This window comes from Sorex araneus, chromosome 3, assembly GCF_027595985.1.
Source record: "Sorex araneus isolate mSorAra2 chromosome 3, mSorAra2.pri, whole genome shotgun sequence".
NCBI lineage: Eukaryota > Metazoa > Chordata > Mammalia > Eulipotyphla > Soricidae > Sorex > Sorex araneus.
Window position 1 is genome coordinate 238,978,888 of NC_073304.1, and position 16,940 is coordinate 238,995,827.

General features: G+C 64.2%; 1 protein-coding gene across 3 annotated transcripts in view; it reads right to left on the bottom strand.

Moving 5' to 3' along the window:
* The window catches only part of CCDC57 (coiled-coil domain containing 57), a 49,091-nt gene extending 35,698 nt beyond the window's left edge, over window positions 1–13,393 (bottom strand). Inside the window, exons 1-9 of one of the 3 annotated variants that reach the window (XM_055130081.1) lie at window positions 13,290–13,393; window positions 10,476–10,563; window positions 9,507–9,917; window positions 7,475–7,583; window positions 5,653–5,754; window positions 4,969–5,126; window positions 4,824–4,898; window positions 3,321–3,521; window positions 1,707–1,865 (exon numbers count right to left, since the gene is read on the bottom strand). In XM_055130081.1, coding sequence (XP_054986056.1) covers window positions 1,707–1,865; window positions 3,321–3,521; window positions 4,824–4,898; window positions 4,969–5,126; window positions 5,653–5,754; window positions 7,475–7,583; window positions 9,507–9,910 — 1,208 coding nt within the window. In that variant the 5' untranslated portion in view covers window positions 9,911–9,917; window positions 10,476–10,563; window positions 13,290–13,393. Of the gene's footprint in view, window positions 1–1,706; window positions 1,866–3,320; window positions 3,522–4,823; window positions 4,899–4,968; window positions 5,127–5,652; window positions 5,755–7,474; window positions 7,584–9,506; window positions 9,918–10,475; window positions 10,564–12,921; window positions 12,946–12,991; window positions 13,147–13,289 lie in introns of those variants that run through there. The other 2 variants (XM_055130082.1, XM_055130083.1) reach the window with 2 other exon arrangements.
* Between the last annotated feature and the right edge of the window lie 3,547 nt (window positions 13,394–16,940).

Sequence of the window (16,940 nt, forward strand, 5' to 3'; positions counted from 1 at the left end):
CCTCCCGAGGCCCACTGGGCAGGTGCCCGGAGCTGACGTGCTCTCCTCCGTCTCCCACGGGCACTGAGGACGCCCAGGAATGGCCACCCACGGGGGAAGAGGAGGTGGCACACTTGAGGAACGGGCCTGTCTGAGAAAGCGGGAGGCAGCACCTGAGGATCTCGGGGAACGGACCCGGGCAGCGCCCCAAGGAAGAGCGGAAGAAAGCCCTGAGGCCGGGAGCAGCCTGAGAGGGGCGCAGGGCACAGGAGAGGACAGGAAGGTGGGGGCATGGCCGCACGAGGCATCTGGGGCTGACACACACCAGCAGCCGAGCCCCACCTTAGTGCGGGGAGGGGGGAGGCCCCGCGCTCCAACCGTGGAGCAGGCCAGCAGGTGGGCCCTGCAGAGGGACAGCTGAGTGGCTGTCTAGCTGGCGGGTGACCTGGGAAGTGAGGGAGATCCCAGATAGGGTGCCAAGGGGAGGCTGAGATGCAGAGGCGTGAGGGCTCTGTGGGGACCCTCGGAGCTTCTCGCTGCCCCCAGAAGCAGCCTCGCTGGTGTGGCTGAAGAAGCCCCAGATGCTACCTCAGAGAGAAGGACCTTGGTCGGGACGGCAGGGAACACACAGGAAAGGAACTCGGGGGCCCGGGACTCCGCCCCTCCGCGGGCCCAGATCACCTCCACTGCACAGTACACATAGCTGCCAGAGTGGAGAAAATGGACAGGGGCCCGAGATGGCAGTGGAAATGAAACAAAATGGGGCACTGTGTCGCCGCTAGGACCCTCAGCCCGCCGGGACACCTGTCCCTGTGGCACCTGGACGTGTGAGCCCCGTCCTGCCAGCTTCAAGGCTGTTTGGGAGGGCAGAGCAGCAGGGTGCTGAGAACAAGCCAGCACGAGGAAAGCTCAGGAGAGGGGCCCCTCGGGCCCCACGCAGGACAGGCAGGCAGAATGGGAGGCTGGGGGGTTCAGCCCCAAGAGCAGGGTTGTGTGGACCAGTGGAGCGATGACCAGGCCTGCCCACAGAAGCTGTGGCTCATCAGGATTTGGGGATTCTCAGAGCCTGGGAACCCGGGAGGGAAGCAGTGAGAGACGGGCCAGGGCAGCGGGGCTGGACCTGAAGGTCCTCCCAAACAGCTCCCCACACCATCCCAGAATGAGCCATCAGGGAGCCATCACAAAACAACCGTCATGGGACAGCAGAGGCGCAAAGCTGAGCCCCTGGAAGGCACCGGGGGCGGGACTCGGCATGGACTCAGGCCAGGGACACAAAGAGCCGCCAGGCAGGAGGAGCAAGACCCTGCGTCACCCTTCCCATGCCCACCAAGGCCTGTCACCGCAAGACACAAGTGACCCAGCGGACACAGAGCAGCAGACAGCAGGAAGGTGCCCAGGGGGCGGCGGGCTCACCCACTGCGGTGACAACGGGTGCGTTTCCTTCCTTCCCCACGTCCCCACTCCCACTGTTCTCAACTCACTCCTGGCAGAGCTCTGGGAACCCCATCGGTGTCAGTCTCCCTCCCCATGATGTGATCTCTGCGAGCCTGACCCGTGTCCCAGAACAGCCGCCTCACTGCCCAGTCCACTCACTCTAAGGGTGAGCACTGGGATGTCAAAATGAGATGCTAGAGAGAGACGGGGGCTGTTGGCACAGGCCACACTACCCATCCTCCCGGCTCCCACCTCTTCCTGACTTCCTCCTTAGGGCTCGTTGACCAGCTCACCTGTCCACATCCCGCTGGCACCCAGCCAGCTGGGCCTTGAGCTTCACCTCCTCCTCCTGCAGCGCCTGCAGCCGCACATCCTTGGTGACAGCCTCCTGGGAGAGCTGGGCCATCTGCGTGTCCCAGCCGAGCTTCAGGTTGGCAGCGTCCTCGCGGAGTCTGGGCGAGGGGACAGCTATGCAGCGTGTGGGGCACCCGTGTACCCGCTCTCCCCTCACTCACTCCTGTGTCCGCACACAGCCTCAGCATGCCAAGGTGGCAGCTCATGCCTGCATGCGCGCAGAGCGGGATGCGCCACACCACCACGGCACCTCCACGTGGGATGCCCACCATGTATCTTTGCAGGAAACAGAACCCATCTGGTCTCAGGGCTTGTCTGGCCCCCCATGCCGGCTCCTCTGCGAGCTCCCATGTGTCCCACATACACAGGCCATGGCCTGGATGGACAGGACTAAGACCCTTAACTCAGAGGAGAGTCCAGCCACGGGGAGCGGACAGCTCAGTCTGTCCTACAGACTGAGGTACCCAACTCTGAATGATAGAGAAGCACTACCCTAGCCATCCCCCAGCCCTGGACACAAGAGCAGCCTCCTGGGCACCAAGTGCTGCAGCAAGCAGGATATGCCGGCGCTAGACAGAGTTGTGGGGTGGCTAGAGCTGGTCTCAGCCCTGGAGGTGCAGTAATAATCTCCAAGAGCAAAACTCATTCCTGGGCTGAGCCTGAGAACATTCGTGGGCGATCACGGGGCTAGAACGTCTGGGCCTGTCTCAGGGAATGTGGTGGCTTGGAGGCGGCTGGAGTCTGTTCTGGGTGCAGCCCAGAGCTGTGGCATGGACAGCCTACCGGGCAAAGGGATGTCACAGGCCTCAGGAGGGCCCGGGCCAGCCCTGATCGGGCAGCAGTAGAGCAGGTGGGGGTATGCTGGGGGCTCCCTTCCCGAGACACAGGCTGGACAGGAGTGGCAGCTTAGGTGACCAGGATGACAAGCAGTGTCCGTGCTAGGGAAGGGCTGCAGCCACACCTGCAGCTGCGCACCTGGGCCTGAGTCCTCCTTGAAGTTGCCCAAGATGGCCATGCAGGGGAGCCACACCCCCAGGGGTCCTGGGCAGAGCCCCAGCAGCCCTCTCAGCCAGGAGAGGCCGCCTCTCACCTGCCACTATGATTTTAAAACCATCTGTCCAAACTCACCTGACTTCCTTACACAGTGGGACTGCTTAAAAACCCTCAGGGGATGGGGACTGGCAGAACATGGTGCTGGGGACACGAGGATAAGGAGCTTCCAGCCGGGTCCCCAGCAACCGCTGCAGGCAGCACCCCACCTGGCACCCAAAACAGCGGCCCGCCCACTTTCTCAAGTCCAGCAGCCCCTCCTGTGCTGACCAGCAGCAGGTCCAGGAAGGGGCTCCTCTGCCTTGGAGAGAGGGGACCCTGGACATCAGGGAAGGAGCAAGGACCATCTACGTACATTTCACAACAGACCATCTTCACGGATGTCCAGATTTGTATGTGAATCTTTCGTGGGTTTCTCGAAGGACCCACACGCGAACCATACACACACGCACACACTCACACTAGTCTCATGCACGCTCCCATCGTCACACACTCACGCTCACTTGTTAATGAGCGCGTCCTTCTCCTGGGCAGCGTCCTCCCGCTCCCACTCAGCCCTGCGCAGCTGCCGCTCCAGCGTCTGGCACTGCGCCTCCAGCTCCTGGATCCGGGCCTCTAGCACCCGCAGCTGTTCCACGTGGGCCTCCTTCACCGCCACCAGCGCCGCATCCCTCTCCCGGGCCAAACGGTCCAGCTCCTCGTGCCTGGAGGGGAGGCACAGCAGCTCTGGGGGTGCCGCCCATGCGACAGCCCTCGCACAGAAACCCTGAGGGTTCCCTCCATAGGCGCCGGCCCGGGGAGACATAAGGGGGCTTCCAACCCCCCTGCCATTGCATCACCAGCACCCCACCGCCCAGAGTGAGCGCAAGGCCAGGTGCCAGAGGCATCTCCTCCTCCCTCTGCTAAAGGCCCTCATTGCCAGGCCTCCCGGGGACGCCGGTGGCACCCTAGACCAGCCCTCTGTCTCAGCTCGACACCATCTGGCCGTCATAGCAGGGCCTTCCGAGGGCGGTGGCTGCAGCTCACACCCTCTCCACTGAGCCTGCTCCCTAGAGGGGCTGCCTTAGACTCCCACTCACCCCACTGCTCCTCAGAAGCTCCCCAACAATGACGGGCTCAGGCTCTGGAGTGTGGGTCTAGGGCCACCGCTGCCAGCCTGATGCATGGCACACTCAGCTGCCTCGGACACACTGGGGCGCGTCAGGGGGTGGCACCCCAATTCATATCCTGCACTAATCATATGATCTCAATGGTCACGTCTCAGCACTGGGGACCCCTGCCCAAGGTCAGACACTTGGGAGCTTCCAACCGGGAGCTCTGCCACATGTGCCATCTGGCAAACAGGCCCTGGTGTACACCTGGGGGGCTGTAAAGCTTGTGACAAGAGGAGGGCAATTCATTTTCTTTTTTTTTTTCAAGAAGAGGGAGGGGGCCTTTATTATTTATTTATTTATTATTTTGGGGGGGGTCACACCCGGCGTTGCACAGGGGTTACTCCTGGCTTTGCACTTAGGAATTACTCCTGGCGGGGCTCAGGGGACCATATGGGATGCTGGGAATCGAACCCGGGTCAGCCATGTGCAAGACAAACGCCCTACCCGCTCCACTATTGCTCCAGCCCCAAGGAGGGCAATTCATTTTCAAAACTGTGGGCTTGGAGAAGAGCCTGGGCAGAAAGCTGCTCCAGAAAGTATACAGAAGGCCGGACAGATAGGATAGGGCAAGGCATCCGCTTGACCGTAGCCCACCCCAGCTCAATCCCGGGCACTGCTGGGTGGCCCTGGGGACCTCAGAGCACTGCCAGGCCAGTCAGCACATTCTCAGGCTCTGGCACTCAGGGGCAATGTGGTTGGCCGAGAGTCACCAGATGGGCTCCTGAGTGATGCCCCCCCACTTCCCACCAACACCACGACGAAAAGCAACAGGGCAAGCAGGCCCCTGGGCCTGACCCTGACTCAGTTGCACAGCCAACTCTGCATCCCGTGCCCCAGGGCCAGGCCACTCACTTCCTCTGGAAAGCCTCCTCCTCCTTCTTCTGGGTAAGCTGCGCTGCATGCAGCTGGTCCTCCAGGTCTTTGATCCTGCAGAGAACCCAGGTCAGCACAGGGCAGGCCTGGGCCGGCTGCCCCTGCCCAGGGAGCCCCGCTGCACCGGGCATCCTTGACGGCAGTGACGTCCCGGATGGCCCAGTCCCTTCGCTGCAGCTCGTCCTGCAGCTCTGTGCGTGCCGCCTCCACGTCCCGCAGTGACTCTGTGGCCCGCTGACCCGCTTGCTTCATGGCCTGCAGCTCCTGGCTCAGCACGCGCACCTGCAGGAGGCCAGCAAGGGCGGGAGAGTGGGCTCCCGAGGGAGAGACGGGTGGTGGGAGCCAGCACCACCTGCGCACAATTCCACTCTGCGTGGCCCAGAAGTCCAGAGCTCAGCCACCCCCGCTCTCCTGCTCTCGCCCCTCAGCCACACCCCTCCCCTCCCCTGCCCCGGGCAGTCCCAGCTCCAGGTCAGCAGCAGTGTGGCTCCAGGGGCAGGGGACACCCTCACAGGGGCCTGGCGGGGAACGTGAGCTGGGGCCCAGGAGGGACGGAGCCTCGCCACCCCCACATCCCTCAGGGCAGGGTTTCCCAAGGGGCTACGACCAGGGGCGTCCAGTCAGCTCCCCATTGTCCCTGCTGGCAACCCTGCTCCACGGGGCTCGAGGCGGCACAGGCTCCCCACACAGGCCTTCTCGGGGTGGGGGGGCAGCACCTAGCCAGGAGTGTGGGGAGCACTGAGCGCACTTCCTCTGCCCTCCTGGGGCCACCCCAAGGTACACACATGCCAATCTCAGAGGGGCCCACCTTGAGCTCATTGGCCAGGACCGTCTGTCTCATGTTGTCTGCCCTCAGGTGGAACTCGCGCTCCCGCCTCTGCAGCTCCGACTCGAAGTCCAGCAGCAGCTCCTGTGCCAGAGATGCGGCTGAGGCAGAACACGGACACGGGAAGAGGAGAGGCCAGGGTGGGGAGAAGCCCACACCTTTGGAATGACCCAGCATGACCCTGGGCCAGAGTGACCCCCAGGCCAGTGACCTGCTCACTGGGGCCTAGGGTGGCTTCTCACCCAGCCTCTGTCTGCGGGGAGCCTGATCAGAGTCACTCCTCAGTCTCATGACAATCTCCTGACTCTCTCCTGGCCCGCAGCTGCCCCAGCTGGCCCTTGACCCCGTCAGGAATAGGCCCAGGGCCCCACAGATGCAACTTTGAACTCCGAGCTTGTGTGAGGTGCCAAGTTCCATGCTCGGCCCACCAGGAGGCCACAGGCAGCTGCCCCAGCCCTGGCCATAACCCCCTTGGCCCTCACTCAGCAGCTTGGCTCTCATGCCCTCTTCTTATGGCACCCTGCACATCACCCTCTGTGCCCACAGAGTTGCCACCACCTGGCCCTGGCGCCGCTGTGTGGGACACACGTGCTCAGTGTGAACATAGAAACGTGTGATGTTGCCACCAGCTCACAACCCACTTCTCAAGAGAAGAGCCAGGGTCCCTGTGAGCCAGCTAGCCTCCTCACACTGCGGCTGGAAGGAAGCAGCGTTCTGAAACAAGACAAGGCCACCGTGCTGAGGGGCACAGGGACACAGGGAGCAGGGGCATGCCAACCCAGTGCCTAGAGACCTTCCTGGCGCCAAGAGCACCCACTCTCCTTGGGGACCTCTAGGGGCCCTCCTCCGGACCAGAACAGCCATCATGGGGCTTCCAGGCACACAGCTCAGGCCTTAGGCACGTCAAGCTCCAAAGCCCCAAAGAGAACACCTGAGGGGATCCCGGCGGCCCCAAAGGGAAGGCGGGCAACAGTGCCCAGCTCAGCCCATGTTTGCTTCTGCAATGCCAGCACAGATGCAGGGCAGCACACACAGTCCTATGGCTGGCAGAGCACCCCTCAGGCTATCACCCTGTCCTGGTGTCAGCACGGTGCCACAGGCTAGCCAGACATGCTGTGCACCTGTCCGCCTCGCCCGGTGCCAAGAGCACCAGACCTGCCCCAGATGGAGGGTCCCTGGCACTCCCAGGTTCTGTGGGCAGACGGGCCACAGCACAGCCCCTCATGAAGCCAGTTCTGTCTGGCAGCTGGGTGTGAGCACCTGTGTGGGGCAGGGATGCCGGAAGGTCAGGCCTGGGGAGGTGCATGACCCCTCTGGCCTCGCTTCCCAGCTCACCTGTCAGCTGCAGACTAGAGTGTGGGAGACCGGAGCAGACCCCATAGCCTGGCACAGTGAAACCGAATGGGCCCAGGCCTGCACCCCCAGCGGCGGGCCCCACGCTCAGGTGAGACTGCACCAGCACACAAAGACCCAACCTGCAGATAGAAACCCCAGTGCCTAGCACACATGGGGTCCAACCCCATGTGTACAGGACCGTCACCCAGGCCCAGAGCAGCTGGGCTCAGAGCACAGGCCGTCAGCAACACAGAGACGCGTGCGCCAGTCTGCCGTCACCCGCACTGATGCGCCCATCTTAAATGGACGAGCTCTCTTTACAAAAGCATCATGGCATGCTGAGGCTCTGGCTCTTCTACTGCTGTAGTAAACGTCTCACTCCTATACTTTAACGTACTGTGCCCTGAAATATACACGGAAACGTGCCAGCGGGCAGCAGCTGCAGGGGCTAAGAAGGGCCAGGACCCACCTGCTTCTGCAATGCCAGCTCCTTGTCCAGCTCCTGCAGCTTCTTCTCCAGCTTCCACTTCAGCCTGGCATATTGTTCCTGCTGCTGGTCCATCACACTGTTCTTGTCACTGGTGGAGAACAGCCCCAGATACGTGAGGGGTGAAGGTGGCAAGCAGAGAGGGGCAGGTCTGCACCCCTGCTCAGACAGAACATGCGAGCGGCCCAGGAGGCCAAGGCATCATGCTTCAGTGGCTCCCCTAGAGGCAGGAGGCCTTGGGAATGAAAGGAGAGAAGGGCCGGGCCCCGGCACCGAGACAGTGCCAGAGGGGGACTCAGCCTTGGATTCAATCCCTCAACACTGCCCAGGAGAGCCTGGCCCCCAAGTGCTGCTGGGATGAACCCCAAAACAAACAAAAATACAAGACCCGAGAATTGTTCACTGGCAAAAGTGTCTGCTTGGTCAGCCTGAAGCCATGGCTTTGACCCCTGGTGCTGCCCAGCCCCGGCACCTCTGCTTGTCGGCAGCAAGCCGGGCCTGCCCACAGCGAGCTCACAGTCCACAGCACTGCACAAGCACTGGGGAGCAGCACAGGCCACCCCTGGTCATTATGACAGCAATAGCAAAGAAAAGAGGCTGGAAAACATTGGAGAGATAGAACAGGGGTGAAGGCACTTGCCTTGCATGTGACGGGGTCTGGTTAAATCCCCTGCACCACAAGGCCCTCTGAGCATCGCCAGGAGTAATCTCTGAGCACAGAGCCACGTGTAGTCCCTGAGCACCACTGGGTATAAGTGAAGAAATCCCAATAGATAATCTGAAAAACTTTTTCTAGATAATTTTTTTTACTTTTTCTAGATTTTAAGTTAAAAAAAAGAAAAGCAGGCGCATACGTTGCCTGAGCCCATGTGCTGCTTACGCCTTCGTGGCCAAGCACATGTGTCACCCGCATCTCCCCTCTTGAGATGTGTACTTTCTTGCTTTCATACTTTTGTGTCTAAAGCTCGGTTATGTGTAGGGGCTTCCTCCACCCTTGGAGAAGCCCCCGTTCTCTTGTTATTCTTACTATTCTCTCTCCCACTTATCCCTTCCTCCCTCCCTCAGAAACCTCTGAATAAAATCTATTTACTCAAAAAAAAAATACAGCAGAAGATGTGCGTGTGAGCCCTGCGGGCATCTGAGAACCAGAAGAGCCCAGGGTAAAGGTGCGCTGGCCCCCTGGGGCAGAACTGAGTGCTGGAGTCAGCCAAGAGTGGAGGACAGATCAGGAGAACCACCGTGAGGAAGATGGCCCAGAAGCTACTGCAGGGTTGGCCTCTCAGCCAGTCATGAGAACGGCAATGTTCGCATACTTTCTGGACCCCAGAAGGAAGAGGGTGGACCCCAAAAAGCAGAAGAGGGGGGGCCGGAGCGATAGCACAGCGGGTAGGGCGTTTGCCTTGCACGTGGCCGACCCGGGTTCGATCCCCGGCATCCCATATGGTCTATGGTCCCCCAAGCACTGCCAGGAGTAATTTATGAGTGCAAAGCCAGCAGTAACCCCTGAGCATCGCTGGGTGTGACCCAAAAAGCAAAAAAAAAAAAAAGCAGAAGAGGGTTCTGGGGGCTGGAGTGATAGTACAGTGGTTAGGGCGTTTGCCTTGCACGCAGACAACCCAGGTTCGATTCCCAGCATCCCATATTGTCCCCTGAGCACCGCCAGGAGTAATTCCTGAGTGCAGAGGCAGGAGTAACCCCTGAACATCACCAGGTGTGATCCAAAAAAAAAAAAAAAAGAGGGTTCTTCTAACAAGTCCCAGATTTGGGAAGAGCAGCAGCAGCATAGAGTCTTTCTGGAGCAAAAATATCAGGAGAGGTCCCAGAACACAGAACCAGGCATGGATACCACCCCAAAATAAAGAAAATGCTATGGACCTGGAATTCACGGGCAAATTCCTAACATGTGACCCAATTTCTGATATTTCTGGTTGATGTTGGAAGCCAGAGGAGGAGCCAGGGCGTGCCCTCTCCACCCAGTGGCGGGTGCTGCAGGCGGGGCTGACCTGCGGCCTACCTGTGGAGCTGCTCCAGCTGCAGGCGGTGCTCCTGCCATGTCCGCTGCTGCTGCTGCTTCAAGTCCTCCACCTTCTGGGTCTCCCTGGACAGCGCCTGCCGCAGCTTGGCCACCTGGATCTTGAGCTCGCTCAGCTCGGCCTGCCGCATGCCCTCCAGCTGGCGAGCCTGGGCAAAGGCTGTGTCGTAGCGGTCCAGCTCAAGGTCTCGCTCCTCCAGCAGCTTCAGGTTGTACACAAAGTCCTCCCGCAGGCACCGCAGCTCGCCCTGCGCTTTCTGCAGCCGCCCCTGAGCCTCCTGCAGCGCGGCCGCCTGCAGCTGGCTCTGCTGGGCCTGCAGCGCCCGCCACTCCTCTTCCTTGCGCACCACAAGCTCACTCAGGGCTGGTTCCAAAGGCAGCGGCATGGCGGCCCTGCAGCCAGCGAAGGCAGGAGTCGGGCTCTCCTTTCCTAGTGGGCCCCAGACCCACCTGCCAGGGCTTTCGGAGGAGGCCTCGCCAGCTCCCAGCCGTCCAGGCACAGCCCAGACCTGGCAAAGGCTAGGCTGCTCGCTGAGGGCAGGAGGGGCCGGGACCCACCCCCTCTCAGCCCATGCTCCTGCCCCAGTGTGGACCTCAGCCAGGGAACAGGGCGGGGACTCCAGGGTCCTGGAGGGAACACAGGCTCACTCAAAGGGCCAGGTCTTGGCCCTGGCCACCCACCCGGTCATGGGTGTGTGGCAGTCCCCTTCCCACCCAGGACACCCATCCCAGGGGTCTGCATCCTGAGTGCTTCCCAGCCCACCACACAACCTGATGAAGCGCTGGGAAGACAGGAAACAAGGAAGACTGGGAAAGGAGATACACAAAACCAGGGCGGATCTAACTTTCCCAGAGCCGGGGTGAGCACCCGGGGCTCCCACATGCACCGAGCCACGTGCATCAGTGTGGAATGATCAGTCTGAAGCACTGGACAGCCGCCTGCTCACCCACCTTGTGTCTGCCCAGGTGGCCAGGCAGGGCGGGGCTGGCAGCTGCTCTTCCGGGGCGAGTTAGACATGTCCCCATCCGGGTGGCACACCTGTGGAAAGGAGACTCAGACTCAGAATCCGCATGGGTGGGAGCAGGGCAGACAGCATCAGGGGGGTACCCCGAACACTGAGCCAATGGGAGTGACCCCCGAGGCCCAAACCCCACCCCACTGTATACTACTGGAGGCGGGCCTCCTGGCTTGACTCTGCAGGCCCCAAGATCACAGGGCTGAGTAGCTGCTGCTCCAAGAGACATTGACCCAAAGACCCCAAGGGGGGCGGGAGGTGGCTCAGGGGCTGGCACACAGGTTCTGTCTATGGGATCACAGCACCACCGAGTGGGCACAACCCAAGCTGGGATAAGGCCCCAGCATCGCCAAGTGGAGCCCCAAAACAAAGACAAAAAGTAGAATTTCAGGTTCATTTTCTTTCTTTTTGTGGAGGAGAAAATGATTCCATCACCTCAGTCACTGCAACATACTGGTCACCACAGCTGTATGGAGAACCTTCTAGAATCAAGGCTTCTTGCTGAACAACAGTGGAGAAGGCCACAGAAACACCCCAAAGTATATCGTGGAATTACAGGACAACTCTCCAGTTACAAGATGGTACTGGCAGGCCCCGCATTGGTCAACATAAAGCAAACAAACATTTACAGATGAACAAAAGCTTCTACACTGACTCTGGCACCTAAACCAACAGCTGCTCAAAGTCAGCAAGGCCCTGGCCTTTCCAGACACGGTCGGCTTCCTCTTGGGATTGCTGCTGGAACCAGCACAGGGATGGAGCGAGAGCAGGCGCTTCCAGCAGCCCCCGTGGGATTCCTGACCCCACCTGGCCCCAGAGCATGGCTGAGTGTGGCCCTGGCAGCCAGTGATCACCGCTAGGGTGACCTGGCCATGCCCAGCACTGCCTCCTCAGGTCCTCACATGGAACCACTGGCCCAGAAACTGCCACAAGCGGCCCTGAGCTCCTTGGGCGCTGCTCGGGCAGCCGCTCAGCGACCAACTCAGCACCCTGGGACGAGGCTCTGCAGGACAGCGCCAGCCTCAGGGCCGAGGCACTCAGCTCAGCAAATGCGCCCCCAGCAGCTCTGGCAGGGCGTCCCGGGGGCTGCTCACAAGCCTGCCTGTAGCCTCCAGACATCGCAACACAAGACAGCCGCACGGCCACCAGCACTGAGGGGAAGGCAACTAGTCAGGCTCAAGATGGACACGGCAGAACAAAGGGGTGAGGGCGGCTCACAGACCCCCTGCTCAGGACGACCATGTCACGGCTGGACCATGGAACAGAAAAGTGGGGGTACTGTTGGGAGCCAGGCCAGCAGCTGGGGCAGCTCGTGTCTGGTCAGGGCTGTGACCGCGGTGGAGGCCGCCAGTGGGTAGGGTTCCTGCCCAGGTGGTGGTGGCGGGTCTGGCCCCTCGGACAATTTGAGCAGACGGACGGGGGGGGGGGGGGCAGCATGAGAAGGTGTGGGCTCAGCTACAGGCCTCTGTGCTGCGCCCTGCAGCGCCCGGAACATGCTGCCCGCCTCTCGGGCAGGAGAGCGGGAGGGACCCGAGAGGGAGGCCGGCCCCATGACCTGGTGTCAGTCAGGACCCTCAGGTCCCGGGAGACCCAGGCTCAGGCGCGCCTGTGCTCTGGTCTGCTTTGACATCCGTGGCGACTCTGAGTCAAAGGGTGTCTCCACACCAGGCGCCAGGCCTCCCTCACCACGGCGGGACTGACGGTTCGTACCCAGGTTACCACAGGACGAGGCCGGGGCCATGGGAGGGCTGGGGCTGCCCAGGGGGTGGATGGGGTGGGGCGGGTCCCAGGAAAACCCTCCAGGTCAGGTTCTGACCAGTGGGGCAGTCACCTTGCCTGGGTCTGCCCCCAGAGGCCCGGAACAGCCCCCTGCAAGGGTCCAGTCCCCAGATGTCGACCCCGGGCAGCAGGCCGGCCAGTGGGCTGCTCGTCGGACTGTCACAGCCTCGGGGCAGCCTGGTCCCGAGAGCCGGCTCCAGGGGTCAGAGCAGGGAGCGCCCGGTGTGGCCGGCCGGCGGCGGCAGCAGCAGGGGAGGGCGGCCCCGGAGCCCCGATGACACCTAGAGCCGCCCACGTCCAGGCTGGCCCGGTCTTCACGGGGATGCGAACTCGGGGGGAACTGAAACTCCCCGGAGAGAGGAGCCCGGCCAGGGCGCCCAGGGGTGCCCAGTGTGCTCCCTCTGGGGCCGCCCCAACCGGCCGAGAGCCCTTTCCCACGCTGGGAACAGCTCGGTCTTCTCTCGGCTGGTCACCGCCCTGGCGGGGGGACCCGAGGCGCAGGGGCGCGACCTGCCGCGTGGGACAGGGCGGCCCCCTCCCAGCAGGGGCTGCGAGTGACCGCGCCGCGGCACACGGCCCAGAGTTCCAGTCGAGCGGCTCACCAGGGGCACCAGGCAGCTGGCACTGCGCGGGCGCCGCGTGCCCGGAGAGAGGGGCCCTGCCGGCGCCCACCTGTGCTCTGCAGGCGATCCTGGCCGCTCTGCTGCCCTCCAGGAAAGGGTCCGAGCGCGGCGGCTCCTCAGGAGGCGGGTCCCCTGAAGCCCACAGCAACAACACACCAGGGAGCGGCCGCTGTGAGCCCCAGTGCCAGCGCGCGCCCCCGGGGGCCTGGGCCCGCCCCTCGCCCCTCGCCCTCCGCCCCCTCAGCGCCCACCCGTGCCTAGCACCTCCCCGCGCCCCTCAGCGCGCTCCCTCGCCGGCCCCGCCCCCTCGGCCCTCAGCCCAGCCCCCCGCGCGCCCGGCGCCTCACCCGGAGCGCCAGCCCCCGCGACTCGCCCCGCGTTGCCACAGCGACGGCGCCGGAAGCCGGGCGAGTCCAGCCGGAAGCGCGAGCCCGGGCGCGGGGTTCCGGGCGGCGCCCCCGAGCCCAGGCCCCTCCCGCCCCGCGCGTCCGGGCGTTTGGACCCGCGGGAGCAGGGCCAAGTGCAGCGCCCAGGGCTCCACCGGGCGGCCCCTGGGCGGGGGGAGGGAGACGCCCCCTCGCCACGGGCCCCGCGGGGGGGAGGGAGACGCCCCCCGCCCGGGCCCCGCGGGGGGGGAGGGAGATGCCCCCCGCCCGGGCCCCGCGGGGGGGGAGGGAGACGCCCCCCGCCCGGGCCCCGCGGGGGGGGGGAGGGAGACGCCCCCCGCCCGGGCCCCGCGGGGGGGAGGGAGACGTCCCCCGCCCGGGCCCCGCGGGGGTGGAGGGAGACGCCCCCCGCCCGGGCCCCGCGGGGGGGAGGGAGACGTTCCCGCCCGGGCCCCGCGGGGGGGGGGGGGGGGAGGGAGACGTCCCCCGCCCGGGCCCCGCGGGGGTGGAGGGAGACGTCCCCCGCCCGGGCCCCGCGGGGGGGAGGGAGACGCCCCCCGCCCGGGCCCCGCGGGGGGGGGGAGGGAGACGCCCCCCGCCGGGGCCCCTGCGCGCCCGTGTGCGGCAGCACCCGGCCAGGCGGGCGGGTTCTGGCCCTCTCTGGTGTCCCGGTCCCGGGACCCCGGGCTGGACCCTGCCTCCGGGGGTGTCCGTGCCGCAGCCCCCAGCCTGGCGAGCCAGTGCCCCTGAGGTGCCACTTCGCCTGTGAGCGGCGGCCTCCACCAAGGGACACCCGCGGCTGCCAGGACCCGCCGCCGACTCCCGTGGAGGGACTCCACCTGCAGTGTCTCCCTGCCGCGCCAGCCCCATGCCACCTTACTGCAGGCCCGAGCGAGGGTCTCCGACCTGGAGCCGCCTAAGGCTCGGACCCTTTCCCGTGAGGGCAGCAGAGGCGGCCAGGGTTGCGTGCGGAGCACAGCCGGGCGCCTAAGCCGCCTGCTTCTGGGCTGTGCGGGGCCTGGCCCCTTGGGGTGGTCCTCGGACTCAGCCCCTTACAGAGAGGTACCGAGCTGGGCGGGGCGCTGAGCCACACCCCCACGGCAGGGGGCGCTGGGAGCTGAGCTCACAGGACGGCACTCGGGGACCCAACCTGTATGACCTACTTCTACTTCTCCCGTCACCGGGTCTGATGTGTGAGGGGCCCAGAAGGGGCGGGCACAGGCTCTGCACCGCCCTGTTGGGGTCCTCAAGAGAGAAGGGGGGCTCTTCACCCCATTACGTGCCGATCCCTGCTCCCCAGAAGTGAGGGGACAGGGTGTCCAGCACTGCCCCCCCCACCCCTAACCCTAACCCTAATCCCCAGGCTGCAGCCCCGGGCCACCAGGACGTGCTGCATATCCACACAGACACTCTGGGGGCCGGACAGCGGCTCTGAGGGGAGGGGGTGAGGGTGGCCCCGAGCTGGTGGGGCTGCTGTTCCCTTCCAGTGCAGAGTGGGGTGGGGGGGTCAGCCTGGTGGGCAGGAAGGTGGAGGAGGCCAGCCCCCGGCCCCGCCTCCACCCCCTGTTCACCAGCCCTGGGCCCGGAGAACTCCCGGTTCTCACACTGCGGTCCCCCCAGAAGCATCCCTCTGACCAGGGCAGGCAGATGGGCAGGGGGAGATGGTGGCTTCGGTGGGCGGGTGTGGAGAGTGCCTGGGCTGGTGGCACCCAGGAGGAGGAGAGGGAAGAAGCGGGGACCCCTTGGAGGGTGCAGGTCAGCGGGAAACGAAGTGACGCCCCAGCCCTGGCCCATGTGCCAAGTCCCAGTCGCTCTCCCAGCCCCTGGCTAGGCCGGCAGTGGGCAGGACACTGGACAGGGGCAGGCACAGCCCAGGGCGGGCAGCAGGGAGCTGGGCCTGGCCATTCCTCTCTGCTCCCAGCCCATCTGCCTCCCGCCTTCCTTCCGGCAGGGCAGTGCGGGGGGGGGGGGGGGGGGGGGGCACGCCCCTGCTCCTGCACAGAGCCTGCAAAGCCGCCCTGTCACAGCTGGGCAAAGGTGGAAGGAGGAAGCTGCACCGGCCTCTGCACAAAGGAGGCGCGGAGCCCACCCCAGGCGTGGCGCCGGGAGCAGCAGGAAGCTGTGCAAAGCCACTCCCTGTCTTTTGTCATCATCAGGATGTGAGGACAGGGGGCCTGTTCACACAGGGCACGCCGCCTGGCCCTTCCTCAAAATGTGCAGCCGCTCCGCAGGCCCAGGCTTCAGAGAGGGTCTGACGGACCCAGCAGCAGTGCCATCGGAGGGCGCGCGCGCGCACACACACACACACACACACACACACACACACACACGGCTCCAGATCTGGGCTTTCGGGTCCCACCTGCTACCCCAGCACACACACACACACACACACACACACACACACACACACACACACACACACACACACACACACACACACACACACACACACACACACACACACACACACGGCTCCAGATCTGGGCTTCCGGGTCCCACCTGCTACCCCAGCACCTAATCAAAGCTGAGACATGCTGCTGTTCCCTGCCTACCTGAACTGCATCTGGTCCCTCCCCAGAGGGAATCAGTGACTGTCTGGGGGCCGCCCTTCTCACAGACACCCCAAGTCTTCTCGGCAGGGCACTGGGGGACCCTGGGGAAAGGAAGGGAAGGGGTGCTGCCAGCCTTGGCCTCTGCGGCAGCCTCAGACCTGGAGGAAAGAGGCACTGGGCTCTTGCCACCAAGCAGCCCCGGGCACCCTGCCCATCCCTGGCGCACCCCACGGGCTTGGTTTGAGAGAGGGGCTCGGGGCTCAGGGATGGGGGTCTGATTCTTCAGGTTCCAGGCGATTCCTCCATGCCTGAGATCTGGCCTGGCCCAGGAGGACTCGGGAAGCGTCCAGCCCCTAAGGTCAAGGTGTGGTGGAGACTCCATCCTGATCAGGCAGCAGGAAGCACAGCCCACCAGACACACCTTCCCAGGGCCCGAGCTCCAGCTGGCACCTGCTGGGAGGCCCGAGGGCTCCAGCCTCAGCGTGGGCAAGGCAGGGGTGGTGGGGGCTAGGGGCGCAGGAGGGAGCCCCACCCACCCTGGGTGTCCTGGGCTCCCTCAGCTCTTGAGAGCCTGGCCCAGGCCTCTGTGGGGCAAGCACCCAAGCTGGTTTTGGGGTCCCTGGCCTCAGCTGGTGGGGCCTGGAGTTGCCCTGCTGGCCACTCTGGTCTCGGGTGGGGCGGCCTGGGTAGGGATCATGGCTGACCCTTCCATCCCGGGAGAGGGCAGCTCCCAGCTCTAGAGATACATGCGGGGGCTCGTAGGACATCTAAGTAGCCTTAGGAGGAGGAGGCGGCCCCCTGCACAGGACAGACACCAAAGATTCTGGGGCCTGGTCCAGCCAGGGCCAGAAGAATGGGGTCTTCTGGGGAGCCCCAGCCTCAGGGTTGGCAGTTTCCTGGCCTCGGGGGAGTAGCCCGCATCAAAGAGGACACTGGCCCCACGCGGCCCTCCTTCAGGGCGGATGCTGGCCGGCTGTCCCCATCCTGGACGGGAGGTATGCCAGCGAAGGTGCCCAAGGTTCCAGCTGGGTGGGACCCAGGGAGTGCTCAGTTGCCTCCT